This window comes from Bos grunniens, chromosome 25, assembly GCF_055505025.1.
Source record: "Bos grunniens cultivar Pamir isolate PY7600 chromosome 25, Bosgru_T2T1.0, whole genome shotgun sequence".
NCBI classification, from domain to species: domain Eukaryota; kingdom Metazoa; phylum Chordata; class Mammalia; order Artiodactyla; family Bovidae; genus Bos; species Bos grunniens.
In genome coordinates, this window is record NC_141189.1 from 20,166,430 (window position 1) to 20,179,636 (window position 13,207).

General features: G+C 43.5%; 1 protein-coding gene across 17 annotated transcripts in view; it reads left to right on the top strand.

Annotated features, from left to right (window-relative positions):
- ARHGAP17 (Rho GTPase activating protein 17) overlaps positions 1–13,207 on the top strand; it is a 102,465-nt gene that overhangs the window by 53,384 nt on the left and 35,874 nt on the right. For all 17 annotated transcript variants that reach the window (XR_015154606.1, XR_015154607.1, XR_015154605.1 and 14 more), the window contains 6 exons: positions 997–1,070; positions 2,202–2,313; positions 2,555–2,631; positions 6,189–6,300; positions 9,794–9,862; positions 10,022–10,103. Coding sequence is in view for 8 of the 17 variants with exons in the window: in XM_086375264.1 (XP_086231390.1) it covers positions 997–1,070; positions 2,202–2,313; positions 2,555–2,631; positions 6,189–6,300; positions 9,794–9,862; positions 10,022–10,103 (526 nt within the window). In the remaining 9 variants the exon portion in view is untranslated. The remainder of the gene's footprint in view (positions 1–996; positions 1,071–2,201; positions 2,314–2,554; positions 2,632–6,188; positions 6,301–9,793; positions 9,863–10,021; positions 10,104–13,207) is intronic.

Here is a 13,207-nt window from a genome sequence, read left to right on the forward strand (position 1 = left end):
GGTGCCGTGCGTGAGGTCGAGGCAGAGCTATGCCACAGCAAGGTGAACCCTGGGTTTTAAACATGAGTGTTGTTCCTACTTGGAAGGCGAAATGACATGGGGTACTGCAGCATTGAAAGCATTTTTTGTTAGCAGGTTATGGTGTTATGACCAACGTGTGTGCAGCTGTCCTGGCATCTTCTGCCCATATTCTGAGATAAACCACCAGCCAGGTGTGGACAGACTCTGAACCGGGGCTCGGGCCGTCAGCACTAAGGTCTGGCTCTGTGCCCTCACCAGGGTGCCTGGTCAGGCCACGTAAGCGCCCTGGGCTTCCCATTTCCCAGCCACACTATGCGAACATTAATCAGATGACCCTTATGGTCATTTCCAGCTGAAAAACCAATCTCTGATAGGAACAGGAATGGTTTTATGCTTAAAAACCTTAAAAATCTCTTTTGGATATTTAGCTTGGTATTTTCAAATTTTTAACTGAAGCAAAATCTTTCTGATTACAGCCAATGTAAGAGCAAGTTTAAGAATGAGTATTCTAGCAGTTTTTGAAATTTGAGCAGTTCGTGGCATTTATTTGCCATGATAATCAGAGGGCATGTTCTGTGTCTTACGTCCCATGTCCCTAGTGCATGGGACATAGTATGCTCTTGATTAATCAGTAATTATAGAAATGGCAACAACAACAGTAATAATAGCAGCTTACATCTTCTAAGTACTTACCATGTGGGGGGTTGCTTGACCTTGATATATCTCCTTTAGTCAACAGACAGCCCTAGGACCCGTGTACTGTTAGCCCAAATTTCCAGGCATGAGGAAACGAACACAGAGGTTAAGTCAGACTATTGATACCTTTGAGACCAGGATCTAAACCTAAACAATTATCTCTTACCTGTGCAGTGGACCTGGAGGAGAAACCAATGACTGATGATCTGACGCAGGTAATTAAGAACGGGTGTCAACTCTAATGAAAAAAACAAAACCCCATTGTCTTCTGCCTTCCAGAAAAAACTCCCTCTGACAGCTCTCGCTCAGAATATGCTGGAAGCATCAACCCAGCTAGAAGACTCTCTCCTGGGGTAAGAATTGACTGCTATCAGAAAGAGAGCCGAGCGCCCTGTGGGTTGGTGGAAGTGGGTGGCCGGGGGGCGGCCTCCTGTGTGACCAGAGGGACCGTGAGCATGGTGGCATGGCCCATCTGCCAGGGGAATGGCTCAGGCGCCAGGGGAGGCCCCTGGGATGCTAGAGAATCTTTCTTTTAATAGAAGCAGGGATTGACGCTACAGAGGGCCGATGATGAAGTAATTGATAGGTCAGTGTTTATTCTGCTGAGCCTGGGTATAAAGAGCTCAGTCCCTTCCCTGGTTCAGGTGTTGACTCAGACTTATTGGAAGGCCCTGACCAGTCTCTTCCAAGGCCCTGTCCAGTCTCTTCCAATCCTTAAGAGTCACTTCTTTAAAGATGATCACCGTAATGGCAGTGGAGGTCTTCTCAAAATAGGGCCTTTGCTGAATTATGTGGCTCTTTTTTTTTTTTTTTTACAGTGATCATGTATTATATAGTTTTAAAATCTAATAGTAAAGCTGTTTTCATTGTAAAAGAGAAGGCTGACCTTTCCTTCCACCTGCTTCTCTACGAGGCTAGTGTTCTTGGATCCTGTCAGCTCTCTCTCCTGCTATAACATGGGCCCTCCTTTCCCAGCTGGGTATGACCTTTGGACTTTTCAGCCCATTTCCAGGGTCTGCCATGTTCTGTGCCCTGTAGTTCTCTGTCGTTCTTTGAAGGGCACTGCCTAGGCCGTGAAGACAGAAAACAGATACAGTATAATGAACTTTATTATTATTTTCTAGCAGACAAAAAAAACAGAATAGAATAATGAACTTGATGTATGTTTTAAACGATTTTCAGAGATATTGAGAATTCTTGGTCGTCCCCTGATCCAAGGACCTAACCTTTCAGTGAGTTGTCACCTCACTGTTTACACACATCCCACCCGTGCACACACACAGTGTACCTAAGATAGTCTTGTTCATTTTAAAGAACAAGCCTGTGGACTCATGCCCTAATAAATTTATAACATTTTTAAGGCTCTATTGTGTAGCGCCCTAAGGTGTTCCCATCGTGGGGAGTGCGGAACTGGCTTAGTGTGGGTTTTGGGGGCCAGATTTAATGGATGTACGTGTGTTGTCGGGGTATATTGTTTTTTAAAGGAAGATGCTGGAGACGTGTGGAGATGCTGAGAATCAGCTGGCTCTGGAACTCTCTCAGCACGAAGTCTTTGTCGAGAAGGAGATTGTGGACCCTCTGTACGGCATCGCAGAGGTGGGGGCTTCAGTGGGGTCTTCGGTGGGGGCTGGACGGGGAAGGTTCACTTGTATCTGAAATTTTAACAATCAGTGCTTTTGACATTTACGCTTCTTTTTGGAAGTAAGGGGAGTAAGCAGAGGGTACAAAATCCTTTGCCTAAAGAGAAAAAAATTTGTAAATAAAGACTACACTTGCAAATGTTAAACTGAAAACCCTGGAGCTCGTCCCACGTGGTGTATTGGTGTGTTCTTTGCAGGTTGAGATTCCCAACATCCAGAAGCAGAGGAAGCAGCTCGCCAAACTGGTGTTAGACTGGGACTCGGTCAGAGCCAGGTAAGATAAAGCGGAAAAATAACCCACAATGCTGTCTTCCATGACATCCCCAGCAACCAGCCCCCTCCTCAATACAGACAAAGACCGCTGGGTGGACAAAGCGAAAGTCACTGCAGACTCACACACCTGACTCACAGACCGAGTCACAGCCCACTGACACCTGCTTTCCGGCCTCATTCTCCCAGCGGGACAGTGTTAGAACACCCTGCTGTTAATCAACCAACAGTGAAAGGAGACAGGAAAAAAAAAAAAAAAAACCTAAGTGTATTCAGGGAAGAAGAGATAGTTCTAAGAAAAACTAAGAGCGTTGCTCTTGGAGTAGTGGAGTGTAGGAATAAATAGATCTGTGATCTTAGCAACCACGAAGGGTCCCACTGTGTCAAGATACACTCGTGTGGTTTTGATTATTTTTCATAGTCAAGGGATTCTGTGCTCCACTCCATCCTAGAACAGGCGTTCCTTCACGTTTCACGTGCTTGTGGAGAACAGACAGGACTCAAGGAAGGGAGTAAATCGTCCTTCCTTCTCAGAGCATAGTTAGTTTCATTTTTTAGTTGTAACATTTTATCGAACCTCTCTTCCCCTCTGACCTTCTTCTCATCTGCACTTTCCTGTGGTCTCTTTTCCACAAGATGAAAGGACTGTGGAAAGGAGAACTCAGTTTCCTTCCAGATAAAGGGAAAGAGCCTGACTGTAAATTTTAAAAACATGTAAGAAACTGCTTATGTTCTGCCAACAACCAGAAACAGGAAGAACTATATCTGAAGCTGTGTCTGCAAATAGATTAAAAAGCACTTTTATCTTTAATTCATCACTGCAGACCTTGTAATCTATTGTATACTCAAATGTTTTACTGTATCAGAGAAAACATCATGCGATACATTCAGAAAAGCTGGGAAAATAATTCAAAATACAATATTATTAACTCAAAAATAGAAAGAAAGAAATGCTGTGCTCAACAGGGAGGAACTGAGTAAAACCAAGTAACCATCCCAGAGGGCTGATGTCAAGTGACCTGTCTGTTAGCGCTCCGGGCTCCAGCCTCAGCTCCTTCCGTAAGGGCATTTGTATCGATGATTCATATGAGAAGCATGGGGATAAGGGAGATGGCCCCCATAGGCCCGATCATTTCTCATACCTTATACAGGGATTGACAAGCTTTTTCTGTAAAGGGCCAGATGAATGTTTTCAGCTTTGCCGCCCGGATGCTCCCTGTTCCGGCTACTCAGCTCTGCTGTTGTAGCATAAAAGTAGCCCTGGGCATTGTATAAATGCATGAGCAAGGCTGTGTTTGAATAAAACTTTATTTGCAAAACAGGTGGCTTTGCTGAGCCCTGCTTTGTTAATAGTCGTCATTGTGCTCTTGTGAAATAGATGTGGTTATTTCTGTTTGGCAAATAAATGGAGACACAGCCACCATTTACTGACTTTCTATGTGTCAGATGCTTTTATCGCAGATTGAGAAAGTCTGTAACAGGGCTGCGTTTCCTTGTTTCTAAGATGTCATTGAGTGCCAGATGCACGACTGATTTAATACCTGATTTCAAGAGGGAAATGAAATAGAAACACCACTGTATTAAATGTACAAATCAATTGGTAAGACACATCCTGATATAATAAATGTTGAGATGATAAAAGAGACATCTAGGAATTAACACGTGGTGAAAATGGTAATTGCCACCACCTACCCGGGTGCTTGCCGCGTGCCAGATACACATACGTGGTATGTCAGTTCTTCGATTCTCCCACCAATCCCTATCAGTTTGCCTGTTCATGTTTTCAACAGACATGAAGTAGGTCTTTACTGTGAATCAGACTCTGCTGCTGCTGCTAAATGCAGAGACCCTTCAGTGAGGGTTGTCGGGGGACGGGGGTTAGGAGGTTCTGTGATATCTCCTACTTTGAGAGGAGACTTGTATTGCGGAGACAGGAGGCACCTGCACATGGCGTGTCTGTGACTCGCTTTGGCCCTGAGACATAGTGAACAGCAGAGCTAGGATTCTGAATGCAAAGTCCATCATCATCTTGCCATCTGTGTATGTGGGATTAGAATCTTGTGTCCAGAACCAGGATCGGGCAGTGCAGGCTGCCCAGTGGTAGATTTTTGCTGAAGAAAAGGAAGAATGTTTTTATGGTTAATTAAACAAAGATATGAGTCACTCTTGCTGGAGTTGGTTGAGCAATATTATAGATGCCTACCTGCCCGGAATTTACATCTGCAACACACATATCCCATAGGAGATTTCAACACTGATTCTTCATCCTGCGTTCATGGCTCTGTTCATTTAATGATCAGAGAAACTGAAATAGATGAATATTTCCTTGTTACTTTTACTTATTCCTGTCGTTTTTCCCTGGAGGAAAATTGTAGCAGCTAATATCAAGTGGGACTCCATCACGTGCACACGCATATACATATATGTTTGTTCTCTCCTTTGTTGCTTAGGACAGTTCTGCCGTGCAAACGGTATTTGTTTTCTTAGTTTAGCAGATGAGACAACCTGAGGCACAGAGAGGTTAGACCATTGCCCAAGGTCACACAGCTCATGAAGGCAGAGCTGACCTTTAGACTTGAGCCCATCAGACTTCAAAGTCAATGCTTTTTCCATTGCCAGCTTTGCTTCAGCAGATTTACTGAAGCCTTGTTGTGGAGGAGTGCAGCATATCAGGAGCATGAAAGAGTGGAGCAGAGCCTTTTGAGGGCAATGCAGTCATCTGGGAAGCTTGATAAGTTGCTAACATGGGTTCTCATCTGCATCCATATTACATCCATGTTTAAATTTGAAGTGCTAGAACTTTCCACAATAGCAGGTATGTCCATATTTAAAAAGAAGTCAAAACACACTTGAAAACCAAAGAGAAGTTGTTTTAGAGTGTTATTCCCTATGCACCGCCCCCCTGCCATGACTATTGCTGTATAATTTGGGGGAAGGGAGTCCTTTTGACTTTCTGTGAAAGGAATGTAAACATTCCACATTATGTTTCAGATTTGCTGTAGCTGTTGTCTTTGGAATATTAATCCTTACAAGTGATTTTAATTCTTAAAGTGCTTTCACTGCTATCGATTACTAGTTCCGTGACTGAAGTTCTGGCTTTCACTTGCTAAAAGTAGTCACAAGTCAGGACAGTTGTTGGCAGTGTTATAAGGGGTCCTGAAGAGCAGCAGCTGACCCCCAGTGGCACAGGGAACATTCTAGATCAAAGAGCACAAGGGGGTGTTTCATGGCAGCGATCCCAAGATTGAACTCTAGAGGAAGAAGTTCCATGGACTGATCTCCAGCAGTGGGGCTTGCGTGAGACAAGACGTGTCAGTTCCGCTCGGAGCAGACAGCTCCTCCCAGCACTATGAGAGTCCGGTCCTGGCGGGAAGGCTGTGTCACTTTCACTTTCCTTTCTTAGAGGATAAACTCCAGAGAAGCTGACATCCTAGGTACTGACACCTGTCCCAGGTAGAATCAGTTTTGGGAAAGGAATCTGTCTCTGTTAGATCCTTGACTCCATAAGATTGCGTATATAGAGTGGATTCTCAGATAATACCTACCCCTGTGCTTCTGCAGGTGGAACCAGGCTCACAAATCTTCAGGAACCAACTTTCAGGGGCTTCCATCAAAAATAGATACCCTAAAGGAAGAGATGGATGAAGCTGGAAATAAAGTAGAACAGTGCAAGGTAGGAAAATTCCCTAATGAATGTGTACTTAAATCAGTCTTTTGGTTTTTGCAAGTGATGGATGAAAGGTCAAATATTGCAAATTATTTGATGTCTTCTATAATTCCTATTAGAATTCCCTGAATGATGTTCAAGGTGGTTTCTATTTTCTTCTTCCTTCTTTGTTTTCCAAGGCTCTACATTGCTTTATAATCAGAATAAAACATTATTTTAAAAATTCAAGTAGGATTTTTTTTTTACAAAACTTGATTAAAATGTCTAAGCTTATTTAAAACAAAGATTTTAATAGGTATACCTATGGCTGATTCATGTTGATGTATGGCAGAAACTAATACAACATTGTAAAGCAATTGTCCTCCAACTAAAAATAAATAAAATAAAGAATGGGGGGAGATAAAGGGAGAAAACTATAGAAAAACATATCATAAAAGTTATAGACATTAAAATAATGCAGAGCAAGCACAACAACAGAATCATATAGATTTTCTAGAATGAATGCTATTATGTTTAAGGGTTGGATATATAGTAATGGGTTTCATAATATGTCCATAAGAAAGGGAAGGATTAGTTTTAAGATGTTGCTAGGACAATTGGTTTCTCACTTGGGGAGAAATATAAAATTTGTATCTCATAAATTAAATTCCAGGCTAGGTGGTTAAGTGATCTTATTCTCTATGCATTTATCTATGAAAATAGATGTTTATTCCAAATGTTATTTGAGGTGGTAAAGAAACAAGTCTTTGGTGACTCTTAGAATCATGGCCTGAAACTTTTCCTCCTTTTATTATTCACCATTTTCCAAAACTGGCATTAGGACTGGATAGTTTGGTTTATTCAGGTTACGCTATAATTCACTTTTCAAGATAGGAAACCTTGGACAATTTGCAGCAAAACGACTTGTTGAAAATAGTACAGTGGGTAAGAATTAATACTGAAGTCATGCCATAGCCTTTGCATTTAAAAAGATGGTAACCACACAAATGCTTCTGGTAAAAGTCTCACATTGGCTTTTTCTTGTTCAGAGAGTTGTAGCTTTGCCATTGTCATTCATATCTGGTCTAACCTAGCTCTCAGCTGCTGGCTCCTTATTGGATATAAATTTGACTAGCAGTTTGGAGAAGGAAATGGCAACCCACTCCAGTATTCTTGCCTGGAGAATCCCATGGACAGAGGAGCTTGGTGGGCTACAGTCCACGGGTCTACAGTCCAAAGAGTTGGACACAACTTCACTTTCACTTTCACTTTGGGTGTCTGAACTGGTGCATTATGGGCTGATGTCTCTTCTCTGAACTTCCACACCATGGCTTGTGGGAAAGTCAAATGGTGAAAACGTACGAAAATATTTTCTCCTCCTCTCTTTATGTTAACTTCTAGTTCCCTAAGATAGTTAGGAAACTATCTTACCTACTATGAAACTACCTACCATAAGGTAGTTTCCTAAGATCTAAGTTTTGGTTCACTGATTCTCTCTTTCACTGTGTATGATCTGATGTTTAATTAACGAGTTTTGAATTCCACTGACTATATTTTTCATTTTAAAGTTCTAATTCTTCAAGCCTGCCCTTTTTGATATTGCATTATTCTTTTTTAATGTTTTCAGTCATTTATGTATGCTTAAGTCTTTGTTCATTTTGTTTTCTTAAATTTTCTGGGAGAGTTTCCTTTATGGTAGACTGTTTCTCCTTTATGGTGGACTGTTCTGCAGTTTTGTATCATGAGCTTATTTTAAGAGGAACTTTATCTGTGGGCCTTCTTGGAATTAGGAGTCAGTCTCCCAGAGAGTATTGCCAGTCCAGGGCAATTTTAAACTAAACTTTCTCATCTTAAGGATTTCTAGACCATACGTATAATCAACTCAAACTCCAAACCCTCATGAAAGTAGATCTGTATTTGAGAACTCTCAGGGAAATGTTTTACTCTCCCAGATCTAGAACCCTATCCAAAACAGAAAGTAGTACACTAAAAAAAAGAATATATATATATGAAATTCTATACATATGTATATGAAATTTTGAAATATGGGTATATCCAATTGCCCAACTTATCAGTTTTAAACACATTATTTAATTTTTATGTAAGTAATTCATTTAGTTGTTCAGTCACTAAGCTGTGTCCAACTCTTTGCGACCCCATGGACTGCAGCACACCAGGCTTCCCTGTCCTTCACTGTCTCCCAGAGTTTGCCTCAAACTCATATCCATTGAGTCGGTGACGCCATCCAACCATCTCATCTTCTGTCACCCGCTTCTCCTGTCTTCTCTTCCAGTGAGTCGGCTCTTCACATCAGGTGGCCAAAGGTGGAGCTTCAGCTTCAGCATCGGTTCTTCCAATATTATTCAGGGTTGATTTCCTTTAGTATTGGCTGATTTGATCTCCTTGCTGTCCAAGGGACTCTCAAGAGTCTTGTCCAGCTCCATAGTTCAAAAGCATCAATTCTTTGGTGCTCGCCTTCTTTATGGCCCAGCTCTTACATCTGTACATGACTAATGGAAAAACCACAGCTTTGACTATGCAGACCTTTGTTGGCAAAGTAATGTCTCTGCTTTTTAATATGCTGTCTGGGTTTGTCATAGCTTTTCTTTCAAGAATTCCATGAATTCTTTTAATTTCATGGTTGTAGTCACTATCTGCAGTGATTTTAGAGCCCAAGAAAATAAAATCTGTCACTGTTTCCACCTTTCCCCCATCTGTTTGCCATGAAATGATGGGATCAGATGCCATGATCTTAGTTTTTTAAATGTTGAGTTTTAGGCCAGCTTTTTCATTCTCTTTCACCCTCATCAAGCGACTCTTTAGTTTCTCTTCACTTTCTGCCATTAAGGTGGTATCACCTGCATTATTATTGATATTTCTCTGAGGTTATTGATATTTCTCCCAGCAATCTTGATTCCAGCTTGTGAGTCATCCATCTCAACATTCCGCATTATGTACTCTGCATATAAATTAAATAAACAGGTTGACAATATACAGCCTTGACGAATTCCTTTCCCAATTTTGAACCAGTCTGTTGTACATTAATTCAAATATCAAAAGTATAAAACAATATAAAGTCTTCCTTCCACCCTTGTCCTTCTCCTCCTAGTTCCCACTGCTCCCAACAGGTAACCCCTGTTATTAAGCAAACCCTCTTGCTTTTTTTCCTAGAGGTATTTTTATACAAACATGGTGGTAAAAATCTTTCCTCTCCCTCTTTTACACTGGTAGTAACATACTATACCAGAAGTAATGTTCTGTTTCATATCTTAACAAGGCATTTTGATAATAAACCTTAGAGGTTTATTATCAGGCCATACCTAATAAGATCAGGCCATAATAAGCTTGCTTATTCTTTTCATCATCCCTATGTATGAGTATACCAATCAGTTGATGGACATTCAGTCTGTGGCTGTTTCATCACGTGTTGCTCTTGGAGTTCATGGATATCAATTCTCAGATGCTATTTGCTTTCACTTCTCTTTTCTTCAATGACACATCTCCTCTTCCACTCACCCAGGATCAACTTGCAGCGGACATGTACAACTTTATGGCCAAAGAAGGGGAGTACGGCAAATTCTTTATTACGGTAAGCACTTTGCCCTGGCGAGACATGAAAGCACTGTAAAAGTTGAGTCATTTTAGCTTTTTTTGCAAAAGATGTCATTTTTGGTTTTGCTCAGCCATTGTGTGTATGTCCATCCAATGCTAACGTTACTTTTGTTTTTGAATGTGGGTCTGTTCTCAGTTATTAGAAGCTCAAGCAGATTACCATAGAAAAGCATTAGCAGTCTTAGAAAAGGCCCTTCCCGAGTTGCGAGCCCATCAAGGTAACGTAACCTGCGTGCTGGCCTGATGCCTCCTTCTCGCCTCTGCCACTTCCGCCTCTGTTCTTCTTCACCCAGCTCCTTTGCATGCGTTTCCTCTGGACAAAGCTGCTCTGCCTCGGCGGACACTGTTCCCCAGCACACTTTCATCTTCCCTTGCTGCATTCTCTACTTTCTTCCAAGCCCAAATTAACATACTAACAGAGCATTCGCAGTTCTTCTGAAACCTTCAGTTGAAGAGAAAGCTGCACCCTTTGGGGGAGCGCCTGTTCTTGTCTTCTAAATAGGCTCAAAACCTTCTAGTCTCTAATTACCTTCTCCCAAATCAGTTACTTGTTCCATAGGGCGTTATTCTGGCTCTGGGATTCCAGGAGCATACACTCTAGGAAAAAAGTTGGGGGCTTCCCAAAAGAAACTTTAGAAGCCAGTACCTGATACCGCAGCATTAGGCATGTAATCAGTGTGATCGGGTCATGAGAACGTGACCATCTCATTCAGATCTTGTTCTCATCAGCACTTACTTTGCCCACCGTGTTCAGGCACATTGCTGATCCTACCCTTGAGTTATGAGCAGTCCAAACTTTCCCTTGATGCTTAGTTTTGATTCTAATCCTCTCTGATTTGCTATCAGAGCATCTCCCAGCAGAGATGAGTAGATGATCAGACACTGCTGTCCCCTTTAGACATGTTACATGCTTTGCCTTAAGGTATGGTCCTGACATTTGGAACTTAAATGCCCCCGACAGAAGCCTTGGTCTTGAGCTGAAAGAGGATTAAGCCAGGCGCTGAGTGTGACAACTCCATGATTGTGAAACATACACATGTGTGCGTGGGTGTGGCTGTGCTCACACACTGGCCCCTCAAGAATACCACTCCTCTCTCCTAAATATTAATAGTAGGCAATCCCAACAGATAGTCTTTGTGCCTGAGACTTGTTAGATTTCAGAATTAGAAAATTCTGTGTCTTGCCTGACTCTCTAGCCCATCTCCCATCTGATCCCATCTCCTAACTCTTGGGTAATGGGGTTGAGTCACAGTGCAGAGGAACGAAGCAGCCGGCGAACACTCAGCCTTGCAAGGGGCCAGCTCTTGCTGGCCAAGGTCAGAGTGCCAAGAGCCTGTAGTTACGGGATACCTCCTATGCTCAGTGCCCTACACAGGACAAAATAGTAAACTTCACCATCTTAGCCTTTGAAGCCTAGTCTGGAAGGGTTGGCTAAAGGACACAAAAAAGAAATTTCTTTAGCAGCTCCACTCCCCGCTTTTGAAAAGCTCCTGTTCTATTTTTACCCAAGGCTCTTTTCCCTGGAGAAGCATGTCAGAAAGTCATGGGGAATGGGCAGGGGCAGGCAGGCGTTTTAGGAGGGACAAGCCGGCATGTGGCGGGAGCAGCCGTCGAAAGAAATGAGATTCTTTCTCTCTTTCTGAGGCTGCTGCCTTCGCCCAAGCCTTGCAGTTCAGCCCCTTCCACCTCTGCCTCCAATCTGCCTTTTATCTTAGTTCTGTCTTCCTCTTCCTTCTTCTCTATTTCTAGAAAGACTCAGAGTGTCCTTATGGTAGGCAAAAAGCTCAACCTCCCACCCAGCGCCCTGGTCTTCCACTCTGGTCGTCTGACCTTTGTTCAGTACCTGCTTGTCCTCAGCATGGAGCCTCCTTTCATCACATTCTCCTTGGTTCTTCTGGGAGGCTCTTCAAATGACTCGTTTCTATTGACCACCTCAATTTTCTAACCACCTTCCCACCCGTGTGCTTTGTGGTCTGATTTCCGCTTCCAGTCACTTTACTATTAAAACCAAAAACGGAAGACAGAAGGCACTGCAAGCCCCACTGGGTCAGTGACTCTGGGTTGTCAGGTTCCGGCATGCGACGTGCCTTGAATGGGCTCTTCCTTGCCGGTTCCCCCGCTCATTTTGTGTTTCCCACCACTGCTGGGGCTGTGTTTTCTCCACATCAGAAATTGAGCCTTTTCTGCGATCCAGTCCTCGCTCCTGTGTTCTTCTGCCTCCCCTCTTCCCCAGCTTTTCTTTCCAGGCCTCCACTCTCACCCGCATCTTCATCCACACAGCCTCAGTTTCAGGCGATGACTGGCTGTTGTCTTAAACTCAGCATATCTCAAGCAGCAAACTGATGCTCCCCCACACCAGCTGACCTTTCCTCCACCTGGGCTCCTCAGGACCTCCTTTCCTTCAGACAATCCAGGTTTCAAACCTCAGAGCCCTCTTTTCCTTCCTTTCTGATGCCTCCTCTCCATTCCCACTCACGCCCCCGTCACCTAGAGCAAGAGTGTGGACGAAAGTGTCCGTTCCCAGACTCAAGATCCCTGCTCTCTTCTCAGCCCAAGTCCTCCTGGTCTACTTAATTCCTATCCATCTTCTAAGACTTTCACCAAGCTCCCTTCCTTGAGAAGCCTTCTCTGACAACTGAAGCCAGCAGTGAACACTTGCGTCTCCCAAATCGCTCTAGCGTTTATGGTCTACACCAGAAGTCGCAAACAGCCGTTTCTCATTTAAAAAAAAAAAATTTTTTTTAAACTAATTGCCATCACTTAAAAACCCTAACAGTCCTAATCTCTGGCTTGTCTTGGAAGTTCAGAGTGTCTGGTGATGCTGGACGTGCTTTCCCGCACGGTGACACGGGTCCGGCTCCCAGGAGCGGCTGCCGCCGTGGGGACAGACCACGCACACGCTCCCCACCGGATGGAGCTCCTACGGTGCCCCTGCACAGTCATGTTTGCGACCCTCGTCTATACCATTTTCTGCAGTGACTTAGCAAACACGTCTCATCTTGTTAATTTCTGTTGTCTGTTTACATGTGTGTCTTGTGCTCTCTTCACATTCTGATTGCTCTCGTCCCGGGGAGTGGGGCTGGGGGGTGAACTCTGACCCAGCACTGCAGATCTGTCACTTGAGGGGTCTGTTGTTGTAGGGGCAGCCCTGGTGGTAAAGTCTGCCTCCAGAGTGGTCTCTAAGCCAAGGGCTCTCACACCCATCCTCTGCCAACGTTACACCAACGTGGGGGTGAGACACCCTGTCCAGTGTTGACCTGAAAGTTCCGGCCAGGGTCTGGAGTGTGCCGGCCCCTCAGCATCGCAGGGTCAGGCACAGGGA